Below are 13,408 nucleotides of genomic sequence, written 5' to 3'. Positions count from 1 at the left end.
CTCGGCTTAGTTGCAACCTCCACCTCCTGGGATCAAGCAATCCTCCCACTTCAGCCTTCCAAGTAGCTGGGACTACAGGTGCACTCCAGCACACCTGACTTTTTTGTTGTTGTTGTTCTTTTTTTCATAGAGATGGGCTTTTGCCATGTTGCCCAGGCTGGTCTTAAACTCTTGAGCTCAAGTGATACATCTGCCTCAGCCTCCTAAAATTCTGGGATTACAGGTAGCATGAGCCACCATGCCCAGCCAAGAACTTTAAACTTAGAAGAACATTGCAAGGTTTATATAATTATATACTTACACAATATTTATATTTTAAAACTTATTTTAAAATTTGTTTTACAGTGCTTATATACTTTTTCTGCCACATGGGATGGAGGTGAGAACAATTCACTCTTAAGATCAAGTGGATGTAGCCCTAAATGAGGGGTGTGTGTGTGTGTGTGTGTGTGTGTGTGTGTGTCAGAGAGCTCCAGTAATTCAATGTGTATTAAACTCTTGTATGTAACAAGTCCTTTTGTAGGTTACATAGTGAGCAAACCTAAGCTAATAGTGTTCCCTTGAAGTTGAAATTCTAGGAGACAAGAAATGAGATACAAACAAAATTACATGATGTGTCAGATGGTGGTTAGTTCTAAGGAGGGAAAGGAAGCTGGGGAACATTGCAGAGGGCTTGGGCTGATGGTGTCTCTGGGTCTTTAATCACTGAGGGTTTGTAAGTTTGTGTGTCTGTGTCTGGGTTTGTCCACCTGTATGTGCGGTGATAAAGTCTGGTGATCTTGTATGTCTGCCTGGGGAGTTATGTATGTATGCCCTTTAATATCTGAAGTGCTTTCATTTCATTATCTTACCTAATTGCCCTGGTAGCACCTTCTTTAACATGTTAAATAGAAGTGATGAAAGCAAACACTCTTGTTTTGTTCCTGATCTAAGATAAAAAGCATTCAATCTTTCACCATCAAGTATGATTTTAGCTATGAGTTTCTCAGAGCTGCCTTATAGCAGGTTGAGAAAGTTCCTTCCTATTTGTACTCTATTGAGTGTTTTCATTGTAAAGTGGTGTTGACCTTTGTCATATTCATTATCTAGCCAGACATGAGCCATGCCTATAATTCCAACACCTTGGGAGGCTGAGGCAGGAGGATCTGTAATGAGGCCAGGAGTTTCAGATCAGCCTGGGCAATATAGCAAGACCTCATCTCTATAAAAAAATTTAAAGATTAGCTGAGTGGGCTGGGTACGGTGGTTCATGCCTGTAATATCAGCATTTTGGGAGGCCTAGGTGGGTGGATCATGAGGTCAGGAGATCAACACCATCCTGGCCAACATGGGGAAACCCTATCTCTACTAAAAATACAAAAAAATTAGCTGGGCGTGGTGGTGCATGCCTATAATACCAGCTACTCCAGAGGCTGAGGCAGGAGAATTGCTTGAACCAGGGAGTTGGAGGTTACCATAAGCAGATCATGCTACTGTACTCTAGCCTGGCAACAGAGTGAGACTCCTTCTCAAAAAAAATTAGCTGAGTGTTGTGGTGCATGCCTGTAGCCCTAGCTACTTGGGAGGCTGAGGTGGGAGGATCACTTGAGCTCAGGAGTTCAAGGTTGCAGTGAGCTATGATTATACTACTGTAATTCAGCCTGGGTGACAGAACAAGACCCTGTCTAAAAAAAATAGTCATTTTCTGCACCTTTTGGGATGATCGTATGATAATAGAGCCCTTATTCTGTTAATATGGTATATTAGTACATATTTATATGTGAAACCAACATTGCTTTTCTGAGTTCAGTCCAACTTGGTCATGTTAAATAGGTCTTTTTATATATTGCTAGATTCAATTTGCTGGCATTTTGTTGGGCCTTTGCAGCTATATTCAGAAGAGATATTTGTGGACCATTTTCTACTATATAGTACAGCATTATCTAGTATAAGCTATAGTGTGTTTACATACATATTTTTAGATATATTTGTGTATATAGTATGTAATATATTGCAAAATGTTATATAATTGTAGTTATTATACATAACTGGTATATGTTATATATAACTAAAATATATAATTACTATTACACTATACTATATAATATAGTTTTATACTATTAAAGCATAGTTATATAGTCTTTGTCTCTTGTATAAGGGGTTTCAGATCCCTGCCAACCCACACATTATTCAAAGAAGCGAATCACATCCTCTCAGGGTAACCAAGGAGCACCTTACCCTTTTGATACTACAAAGCCTGTTTCCCACAGCCATGTTTGGGCCCTCTGCTCCCAAATGCATTTTCTTTGTGGATCTGCATGATTCATGGTATCCTCCACATCTGGGCTGTGAATATGTATGACTAATAAACTGCTGTCAATTGGCTTTGTCCAGTGATGGATATCATGTGTTGGGCTATCTAAATAGCCCTAGGGCCCTAATTCCCCTCTCACCAGTGGGGTGAGTGGGAGGCTATTGGAACAACTGGTATCACAAAGAGGACAGACCAACCATAACTGAGGCTATCTTCTCTGCTTTAGCTGCTTTTGGTTAACTAATTGGTCGCATGATACAGGGAAGGCCGTTTGGAACAGAACCACCACTTGCGGTTGGTCTGCACTTTGGCCTGCACAGCACTTTTTGGTCTTTATTAGGTGTTGTCATCTCTTCCCATCCAAAAACATTCTCACCCCATAAACCACAATTGTTAATTGACTATGCACCACCAGCATACTTGTCCTCAGATTTGGCCTACTTTTGGCAGGCAGAGTCTGCGTCACCTACCTGTAAAAGCAGTGACAACCTAGCACCTTAAGCAGTCAACACTTCAGTCCTGATTACCAAGGGTCAGGCTAGAGCTCTGTGGTCACTCCATCTAGCTTGGTCTCCATCACTGGATGCTTTGAGTAGCCCAGGAGATGTTGTTCATGATTGTACACCACCAGGTGAGACCCAGAGATGGTTCTTTGTGAACTCTGCAGAAAGGAGAGAGACCTCCACCTTCGGGATAATTAAGCATGACACCTCAGTTGCTTAAGAAGAGTTGTTGCATTGGTAAGGGTAGTGCCCTTGCTGGTTTCCTATCCTCTTGCTTCTCTTGTTCCATGTATATTCTCTTGGACCCCCAAAGGTATCAAAATGCACATCCTTGGTACCCCATGGTCAGGCACTGATGAGGAAAGAAACGAAGGCGCATTCATCCTTTCCAAAGGATGAGAGGATGTAACTCAACTGTTCTCTCAAAGCAAAACAAGTAGCCAGGGGGCCTAAGTTGTTTTCTGTAGTACTGCTGCTTACCAGCGTAGCAGAGGGATAATCTTGAGATCATAAGGCTGTTGGTTCCAACCAGGGTCTTAGACAAAATGACCTGAGTGGCAATACTGGAGTCAGAGGTGGTCCCATCCAATGTAGGTTGCTGGTGTCCTGAACTTTTCCCCATAATCACACAGATGGTCCGTAATACAGGTGATCAGTCAGAACCAACCAACCTGATTTTTTTTTTTTTTACGGAAAGAGAAAAGCAATGATTAGGTGGCATGTTCAGGTCCACAAACCTAATAGCAGATAGAAGCAAATTTCTCCCACTTGATAACCTCTAAAAAGAAGCTAAAGGTAAATTATACTTCATTTTGATATCTAGATGCTTTCCCACTAAAATCAGGAACAAGGTAAGGATGCCTCCTCTCACCACTGCTATTCATCTTCATCCTAGATGTCCTCACTAATGGAATAAAACAGGAAAAGTAAATAGAAGGTATTGAGACCAGGAGGGAAGAAATAAAACTGTACTTGTCTGCAGATGACACTATTTCTATGTGGAAAATCGCAAAGAATTGGCTGGGCAGGGTGGCTCACACCTGTAATTCCAGCACTTTGGGAGGCTGAAGCGAATGGTTCACCTGAGGTCGGGAGTTTGAGACCAGCCTGACCAACATGGACAAACCCTGTCTCCACTAAAAATGCAAAATTAGCCAGGCGTGGTGGTCCATGCCTGTAATCCCAGCTATTTGGGATGCTGAGGCAGGTGAATCACTTGAACCCAGGAGGCAGAGGTTGGGGAGAGCCAAGATTGTGTCATTGCACTCTAGCCTGGGCAACAAGAGCAAAATCCATCTCAAAAAAAAAGAAAAGAAAAGAGAAGAAAATCCCGAAGAATTGACCAAAAAAAAATTTAAAAAGAAAAGGAAATACTCGTGCAACTAATAAACAATCAGAGGAATATCAAGATAACAGAGAAATTTGGAAACAACCATTGTTTTCCTATATACCAGCAATGCACAATTGGAATTTGAAAACTCTGAGGAGTCTCTGGCCCCATGGCATTGTACAAAAATACAATACCGCCGGGAGTGGTGGCTCAAGCCTGTAATCCCAGCACTTTGGGAGGCCGAGGCGGGTGGATCACGAGGTCAAGAGATTGAGACCATCCTGGTCAACATGGTCAAACCCCGTCTCTACTAAAAATACAAAAAATTAGCTGGGCATGCTGGCATGTGCCTGTAATCCCAGCTACTCAGGAGGCTGAGGCAGGAGAATTGCCTGAACCCAGGAGGCGGAGGTTGCGGTGAGCCAAGATTGTGCCAGTGCACTCCAGCCTGGATAACAAGAGCAAAACTCTGTCTCAAAAAAAAAAAAATAAAATAAAATACCATTTGTAAGAGCACCAAGGATACGGGGGGCAGCGGGGAAAAATACTTTGATATAAATCTAACAGGTTATGTACATGATTATATGAGGAAAGCTACAAAAGTCTGATGAAAAATATCAAATAAGGCCCAAATAAGTAGAGCCGGACACAATGGCTCATACCTGTAATCCCAACACTTTGGGAGGCTGAAGTGAGAGAATCACTTGAGCCCAGGAGTTGGATACCAGCCTGGGCAATGTAGTGGGATCCCATCTCTACCAAAAAAAAATTTTTTTTTTTTTTTGAGACGGAGTTTCGCTCTTGTTACCCAGACTGGAGTGCAATGGCTCAATTTCGGCTCACCGCAACCTCGGCCTTCTGGGTTCAAGCAGTTCTCCTGCCTCAGCCTCCCGAGTAGCTGGGACAACAGGCGCGCGCCACCATGCCCAGCTAATTTTTGTATTTTTAGTAGAGACGGGGTTTCACCATGTTGACCAGGATGGTCTCAATCTCTTGACCTCATGATCCACCCGCCTCAGCCTCCCAAAGTGCTGGGATTACAGACGTGAGCCACCGCGCCCGGCCTCTACCAAAATTTTTTAAGGTTAGCCAGACCTGGTGGTGCACACCTGTAGTCTCAGGTACTCAGAAGGCTGAGGTGGGAGGATTGCTTGAGCCAAGGAATTCAAGGCTGCATTGAGTCATGATCACACCAGTGCATTCCAGCTTGGGTGACAGAGTGAGTGAGAGCCTGTCTCCCCCCAAAAAAAAAGATTCAAATAAGTGGAGGGATATTTATAGTCATGGATAGTAAGATTTGATATTGATAAGATGACAGTTGTCTCTAATCCATAGTTAATAATTTTGTACATATCAGTACATTGATTCTAAGTTGATATGGTAAAACCCAGAATAGTCAACACAATATTGTAGAGGCAAGCGGTCAGAGGATTGACACTATCTGACCATAACATTAACTACAGAAACACAGTAATAAAAACAATGACCATGTGCAGTGGCTCATACCTGTAATCCCAGCACTTCGGGAGGCTGAAGCAGGCAGATCACAAAGTCAGGAGTTTGAGACCAGCCTGCCCAATATGATGAAACTGTGTCTCTACTAAAAATACAAAAATTAGCCAGGCATGGTGGCAGGTGCCTGTAGTCCCAGCTACTCGGGAGGCTGAGGCAGGAGAATCGTTTGAACCCCGGAGGCAGAGGTTGCAGCAGGGACCTGAGATTGTGCCACTACATGCCAGCCTAGGTGACAGAGCAAGACTCCATCTCAAAAAAAACAAAAAAACAGTGTGGTATGGGCGAAAGAATAAATATATAGATCATTGAAACTGAATAGGAGGCCCATGGGGCAGTGGCCATATGGCACAGAGACAGAATCTGTGTGTTTGAGAGAGGGAGAGAGCAGCAATTGTGAGACATTGCTTTGAACTCAGTGCTGCCCTGTCACAGTAGAAAGCAAAACCAGGGTGAATTCAGCTGATGCCCACCCACAGAGGGAGCATTTAAATCAGCTCAAGTCCCATCCCAGTGGCTGGAACTTGAGTTCCAATGAGTTTCACCACAGTGAGCTGATGTGCTCTGGGATCCTAAATAAACATGAAAGACAGTCTAGGCCATACAGACTGCAACTCTGAGGCAAATCCTAGTGCTGAGCTGGGCTCAGAGCCAGTGGACTTGGTGGGGGCATGCAACCTACTAAGACATCAGTTAGTAGGTTGGACTTGGTGGGGGCATGCAACCTACTAAGACATCAGTTAGACATCAGGGCAGCTAAGGGAGTGCTGGTGCTACCCCTCTCCCAACGCCAGGCAGCATAGCTCACAGCTCCAAAAGAGACCCCTTCCTTCAGCTTGAGGAGAGGAGAGGGAAGAGTAAAGAGAACTTTATCTTGCACTTTGTATACCAGCTCAGCCACAGTAGGATAGGGCAACAGTCATAGTCCCCTTTGTAGGCCCTAGCTCCTGGATGACATTTCTAAGCACACCCTGGGCCAGAAGAAAACCCACTGCCTTGGAAGGAGGGGACCCAGTCCTGAAAGGACCCATCACCTGCTGACTGAGGAGTTTCTGGCCCCTGAATAATCAGGAGCAATACCATGGTAGTACACCATGGGCCTTGGGTGAGACCCAGCACATTCTCAGCTATGGTGGCTATGCAGAGAGACTCCTGCTTGAGAAAAGTGGAGGGAAAAGTAAAAGGGACTTTAGCATGTTTGGTACCAGCTTGTCCACAGTGGGGCAGGCACCAAATGGGCTCTGGGATCCCTGATTCCAGGCCTTGGATCTTGGATGGCATTTCTGGACCTTCCCTGAGCCAGAGTGAAGCTGAAGGGTGAGCCCCAGGCCAGGCAGCTGCACCGCAAGCTGACTAAAGAGCCCTTGGTCTCTAAAAGAACATTGACAGTAGACTGGCAGTACTCCCCATGGGCCTGTGATGGTGGTGGCCATGGGGTGAGGCTTCTCTGCCTGTTGAAAGGGGAGAGAAGAGTGGGGAGGACTGCATCTCACACTTTGAGTGCCAGCTCAGCCACAGTACAATTAGAACACCAGGTAGACTTCTGAGATTTTTCTCCAGTCACTGGCTCCTGGATAGCACCTCTTGACCCATACAAGGCCTGGGGAAACTTGCCACCCTAAAGAGAAGGAAACAAGCCTGGCTGGTATTGCCACCCAATGGTTGTAGAACCTCAAGGTCTTGATCAAACACAGGTGGTATCCAGGTAGTGGTTACAGTGGGCCTTGGGTAAGACCCAGTGCTGTGCTTACTTCAGGTCTGACCCAGCACAGTCCCAGTCTTGGTGGCCACCAGGGTGCTTGTGTTACCCTAGCCCCAGCTCCAGGTGGCTCAGAACAGAGCAAGAAAGAGACACAATGTAAAGAGAAGAGAACAATCATCTCCGCCTGGTAGTCCAGATAATTCTTCTGTATTTTAACCAAGATAATCAAGGTCGTACCTCTAAGAATCTGCAAGGACCATAGTGTTACTGGGCTTGGGTGCCCCCTGAGGCACAGATCCCTTAGATCAAAAGACCTAAGTCCTTTCAAATAGCCAAAAAGCTTTCCTAAGAAGGATGGGTACAAACAAGCCCAGACTGAGAAGACTACAATAAATACCTAACTCTTCAATGCTGAAATGTGGATGAATGTCCACAAGCATCCAGGAAAACATGACCTCACCAAATGAACTAAATAAACCACCAGAGACCAATCCTGGAGAAAGAGATTTGTGGATTTGTGACCTTTCAGGCAGAGAATGCAAAATAGCTGTTTGAGGAAACTCACAGAAATTCAAGGTAACAGAGAGAAGGAATTCAGAATTCCATCAGATAAATATAATGAAGAGATTGAAATAATTAACAAGAATCAAGGCTGGGTGCAGCTCATGCCTGTAATCCCAGCACTTTGGGAGGCTGAGGTGTGCAGATCACTTGAGATCAGGAGTTCCAGATCAGCCTGGTCAACATAGTGAAACCTCATCTCTACTAAAATTCAAAAATTAGCCAGGTATAGTGGTGCATGTCTGTAACCCCAACTGTTCGGGAGGCTGAGGCATGGGAATTGCTTGAACCTGGGAGGTGGAGGTTGTGGTGAGCTGAGATCCTGCCACTGCACTCTATCCTGGGTGACAAAGTGAGACTCCATCTCAAAAAAAGAAGAAGAAAAAAAAGTCAAGCAGAACTTCTGGAGTTCACAATGAAATTGACATATTGAAGAATCAGAGTCTCTTAATAGCAGAATTTATCAAGCAGAAGAAATAATTAGGGAGCTTGAAGACAGACTACTTGAAAATAGAGGAGACAAAAGGAAAAGAATAAAAGACATTGAAGCATGCCTACAGTATCTAGAACATAGCCTCAAAAGGTCAAATCTAAGTTACTGGCTTTAAAAAGGTGGTAGAGAAGAGATAGGAGTATAAAGTTCATTCAAAGGGATAATAACAGACAACTTCCCAAACCTAGAGAAAGATATCAGTATCCAACCACAAGAAGGTTGTAGAACACCAAGCAGATTTAACCCAAAGAAGACTACCTCAAGGCTTTTAGTATTCAAACCACCAAAGGTCAAGGATAAAGATGGGATTCTAAAAGCGGCAAGAGAAAAGAAACAACAAGCAATGGAGCTCCAATACATACGGCAGAAGACTTTTCAGTAGAAACGTTACAAACCAGGAGGGTAGCATGACATATTTAAAGTGCTGAAAGAAAAATAACCTTTTACTCTTGAATAGCATATTCAGTGAAAATATCCTTCAAACATGAAGGAGAAATAAAGACTTCCCAGACAAACAAAAGCTAAGGGATTTCATCAACACCAGTCCTGTTCTACAAGAAATACTAAAGGAAGTACTGCAATCAGAAAGAAAAGGATGTACAATAAGAAATCATCTGAAGATACAAAACTCACTGGTATTAGTTCACTTACTCATGGTATCAGTAAATACACATACACAGAAAGAAGAATATTGTAACACTAACTGTGGTGGGTAAATTATTCTTAAGTAGAAAGATTAAATGATGAACCAATAAAAAATAATAATTACAACAACTTTTCAAAACAGTACAAACATGGTATATAAATAGAAACAAAGTTAAAAAGCAGGAGGATGATGTTAGGTGTAGAGTTTTTTTAGATTTCTTTTTCTTTGTCTTTTTTGTTTATGCAAACAGCATTAAGTTGTTATCAGCATAAAATGATGGGTTATAAGAGAGTATTTACAAACCTTATAGTAACCTCAAATCAAAAAACATACAACAGATACACAAAAAATGAAAAGTAAGAAGTTAAATTATACCACCAGAAAAAGTCACCTTCACTGAAAGGAAGACAGGATAGAAGGAAAGAAGAGAGATAAGATGACAAAAGAACCAGAAAACAAATAACAAAATAGCAGGAGTAAGCTCTCACCAATAATAACACTGAATGTAAATGAGCTAAACCATCCAATAAAAAAATCACAGAATGACTAAATTGATTAAAAAAACAAGACCTAATGATCGGTTGCCTACAAGAAACACACTTCACCTATAAAGAAACCCATAGACTGAAAATAAAGGAATAGAAAATGACATTCCACGCCAGTGGAAAGCATTAAAGAGGAGGCATAGCAATACTTATACCAAACAAAACATATTTCAAGACAAAAACTGTAAGAAAAGTCAAAGAAGGTCACTGCAATTATAAAGAGATCAACTCAGTAAGATGATATAACAATTGTGAACATATATGCACCCAACATTGGAGCACTCAGATGTAGAAAACGTGTATTATTAGAAAAAGAGAGAGAGAGCACCGGGTGCAGTGGCTCACACCTGTAATCCCAGCACTTTGGGAGGCTGAGGCAGGCAGATCACCTGAATCCAGGAGTTTGAGACCAGCCTGGCCAACACAGTGAAACCCCATCTCTACTAAAAATACAAAAAATTAGCTGGGTGTGGTGATGGGCACCTGTAATCCCAGCTACTTGGTATGCTGAGGCAGGAGAATCGCTTGAATCTGGGAGGTGGAGGCTGCAGTGAGCCAAGATCACACCATTGTACTCCAGCCTGGGCAAGAAGAGTGAAACTCTGTCTCGAGAGAGAGAGACCAATACAATAATTGGAGATTTTAACACCCCATTTTTCAACACTGGACAGATCTTCCAGACAGTAAATCAACAAAGATCATTTCAATGTATACTGAAAAATTGGAGAAAAGAAAGATTAAATGGGATTTAATGTACGCTATAGATCAAATGGACCTAATAGATATTTACAGAACATTTTATCCAACAGTTACAGAATGAACATACTTTTCCTGAGCACACGAATCATTCTCAAGGATAGACCATATGTTAGGTCAAAAAAAAATGTTAAAAACACTCCAAAATATTGAAATAATATCAATGGTTTTAGAGAATAAATGGAACAAACTAGAAATCAATGACAAGAGGAATTCTGGAAACCATACAAAAATATGGAAATTAAACAATATGCTCCTGAATGACCAGTGGGTCAATAAAGAAATTAAGAAGGAAATTGAAAAGTTTCTTGAAACAAATGATAATGAAAATGCAACATGCCAAAACCTATGAAATACAGCAAAAGCAGTACTAAGAGGGAAGTTTATAGATGTAAGCATCCACATCAAAAAAGAAGAAAACCTTCAGGCCAGTCACAATGACTCATGCCTGTAATTCCAGCACTTTGGGATGCCAAGGAAGGTGGATCACCTGAGGTCAAGAGTTCAAGACCAGCCTGCCCAATATGGTGAAATTCTGTCTCTACTAAAATTACGAAAATTAGCTGGGTATGGTGGCATGTTTTTCTAGTCCCAGCTACTTGGGAAGGTGAGCAGGAGAATTGCTTCAACCTGGGAGGCAGAGGTTGCAGTGAGTTGAGATCATGCCACTGCACTCCAGCCTGGGCAACAGAGCAAGACTCCATCTCAAAAAAAAAAAAAGAAAGAAAGAAAGAAAAAGGAAATGAAGAACACAGTACAAAAGATCAATGAATCAAAAGGTTGGTTTTTGAAAAGACAAAATTGACAAACCTTGAGGAAGACTAAGAAAAAAACCAGAAAGGACAAAATAAATACAATTAGAGATGAAAAAGGAGACATTACAACTGATACAGCAGAAAAAAGGATATACAATGGCAAAGAGGTATATGAAAAAATGCTCAACATCTTTGATCATCAAAGAAATGCAAATCAAAACTACAATGATATATCATCTTACCTGAGTAAAAATGGCTTTTATCCAAAGACAGGCAATAGCAAATGCTGGCAAGGATGTGGAGAAGAGGGAGCCCTCTCATACACTGTTGGTGGGGATGTAAAGTACAACCACTATGGATAACAGTTTGGAGGTTCTTCAAAAAAAATAAAAATAGAGCTACCATATGATCCAGCAATCTCACTGCTTTCCAAAAGAAAGGAAAGCAGCATATTGTAGATATATCTGTATTTCCATGTTTATTGTGGCACTATTCACAACAGCCAAGATTTGGAAGCAACCTGTGTCCATTGATAGATGAATGGATAAAGAAAACAATGGAATACTATTCAGCCATAAAAAATGAGATCCTGTCATTTGCAACAACATGGATGGAACTGCAAGTCATTATTTTAAGTGACATAAGCCAGGCACAGAAACACAAACTTTGTATATTCTCACATTATTTTTTTGAGATGGAGTTTGCTCTTGTTAACCCGGCTGGAGTGCAATGGCAGGATCTCAGCTCACTGCAACCTTCACCTCCTGGGTTCAAGCGATTCTCCTGCCTCAGGCTCCTGAGTAACTGGAATTATAAGTGCTCACCACCACACCCGGCTATTTTTTTCTATTTTTAGTAGAGACAAGGTTTTACCATCTTGGCCAGGCTGGTCTCAAACTCCTGACCTCAGGTGATCCACCTGCATCAGCCTCCCAAAGAGCTGGGATTACAGGTGTGAGCCACCGTGCCCGGCCTATTCTCACTTATTTGTGGCAGGTAAGAATTAAAATAATTGAACTTAAAGAGATAGAGAGTAGAAGGACCTGACCTGGGTGTAATGGCTCATGCCTATAATATCAACACTTTGGGAGGCTAAGGCAGGAGGATCCCTTGAGCCCAGCAGTTTGAAATCAGCCTGGGCAACATAGTGAGACTTTATTTCTACAAAAAGATAAAATAAAATTAGCCAAGCGTGATGGTTCATACTTGTACTCGCAGCTACTTGGGAGGCTGAGGCGAGAGGATTGCTTGAGTTTGGGAGGTAGAGGTTGCAGTGAGTCATGAGGGCCCCACTGCACTCCAGCCTGGGCAACAGAGCAAGACCTGTTTCAAACAAACAAAAAGTGTAGAAGGATGGTTACCAGAGGCTGGGAAAAGTAGTAGCGGGGAGTAGTTAGTGGGGAAATGAGGATGGTTAATAGGTATAAAAAATAGAGGCCAGGCATGGTGGCTCACGCCTGTAATCCCAGCATTTTGGGAGGCCGAGGCGGGTGGATCACGAGGTCAGGAACTCGATACCATCCTGGCTAATATAGTGAAACCCCGTCTCTACTAAAAATACAAAAAATTAGCGGGACATGGTGGCACGCGCCTGTAGTCTCAGCTACTTGGGCGGCTGAGGCAGGAGAATAGCTTGAACCCGGGAGGTGGAGGTTGCAGTGAGCCGAGATCACGCCACTACACTCTAGCCTGGGCGACAAAGCGATACTCTGTCTCAAAAAAAAAAAAAAAAAGAATGAGACCTAGTATTTGCTAGCACAACAGAGTGACTATAGTAAAAATATAATTTAATTGTACATTGAAAAATCACTATAAGAGTATAATTGGTTTGTCAGTCCGTATCCAGGAGGAAGAAGGAGGAAGTCTTATTGAGTACCGGCAGGAAATTCCGCTTAAGCGAAAATATCCCCCTGGGAGGGTTCAGGTCACAGTGCAGGAAGGAAGACCACTCTGCCAGCGACTGTGTCAGGAACTTGTTCATCCGGCTCCACTCAGCTGTGCAAGATCGCTTCATCTGTCAATCAGTCCGCAGGGGGGCGTGACCTGACGCTCTATCCAATCAGGACCATGGAGCGGGGTCGTGGGAGCTGTCAATCAAGCGCGCTGCCTAGAGGAGGGTGTGTGGTTGAAAAAGCCCGCGGCGTGTTCTCCACCCACCTGCGGTAGGCTCCGGTCTCCGTCGCTGAGAGACGACCTGGAAAGTCTGTGGCAGCCTTTGTCGCCCTGGAGCCGGTATTGGCAGCGGGAGCCGTTGGGAGGACCTGGGACACCGCGGAAGTCGGGAAATGGTGCGTGTGCCGGGGCCGGCGTCC

The 13,408-nt window shown here is 43.0% G+C and overlaps 2 protein-coding genes across 21 annotated transcripts in view; both read left to right on the top strand.

The window, feature by feature from the left end:
• Positions 1-13,408, top strand: part of ZNF799 (zinc finger protein 799) — a 47,252-nt gene that overhangs the window by 6,745 nt on the left and 27,099 nt on the right. For 4 of the 14 annotated variants that reach the window (XM_078360651.1, XM_008987344.5, XM_078360643.1 and 1 more), the window contains exon 1: positions 13,186-13,384. The exons of 8 other annotated variants lie outside the window; for them this stretch is intronic. In XM_078360651.1, the coding sequence (XP_078216777.1) occupies positions 13,382-13,384 (3 nt within the window). In that variant the 5' untranslated portion in view covers positions 13,186-13,381. Of the gene's footprint in view, positions 1-345; positions 380-13,185; positions 13,385-13,408 lie in introns of those variants that run through there. 2 more of the 14 variants (XM_078360642.1, XM_035286529.3) reach the window with 1 other exon arrangement.
• The window catches only part of LOC100415695 (uncharacterized), a 46,474-nt gene continuing 46,251 nt past the window's right edge, over positions 13,186-13,408 (top strand). For all 7 annotated transcript variants that reach the window (XM_078360657.1, XM_078360658.1, XM_008987346.5 and 4 more), the window contains exon 1: positions 13,186-13,384. The gene's annotated coding sequence lies outside the window, so the exon portion shown is untranslated. The remainder of the gene's footprint in view (positions 13,385-13,408) is intronic.

This window comes from Callithrix jacchus, chromosome 22 (assembly GCF_049354715.1).
Source record: "Callithrix jacchus isolate 240 chromosome 22, calJac240_pri, whole genome shotgun sequence".
NCBI lineage: Eukaryota > Metazoa > Chordata > Mammalia > Primates > Cebidae > Callithrix > Callithrix jacchus.
The sequence above is the reverse complement of the archived record's forward strand: the minus strand, read 5'-3'. Positions and strand labels throughout refer to the sequence as shown.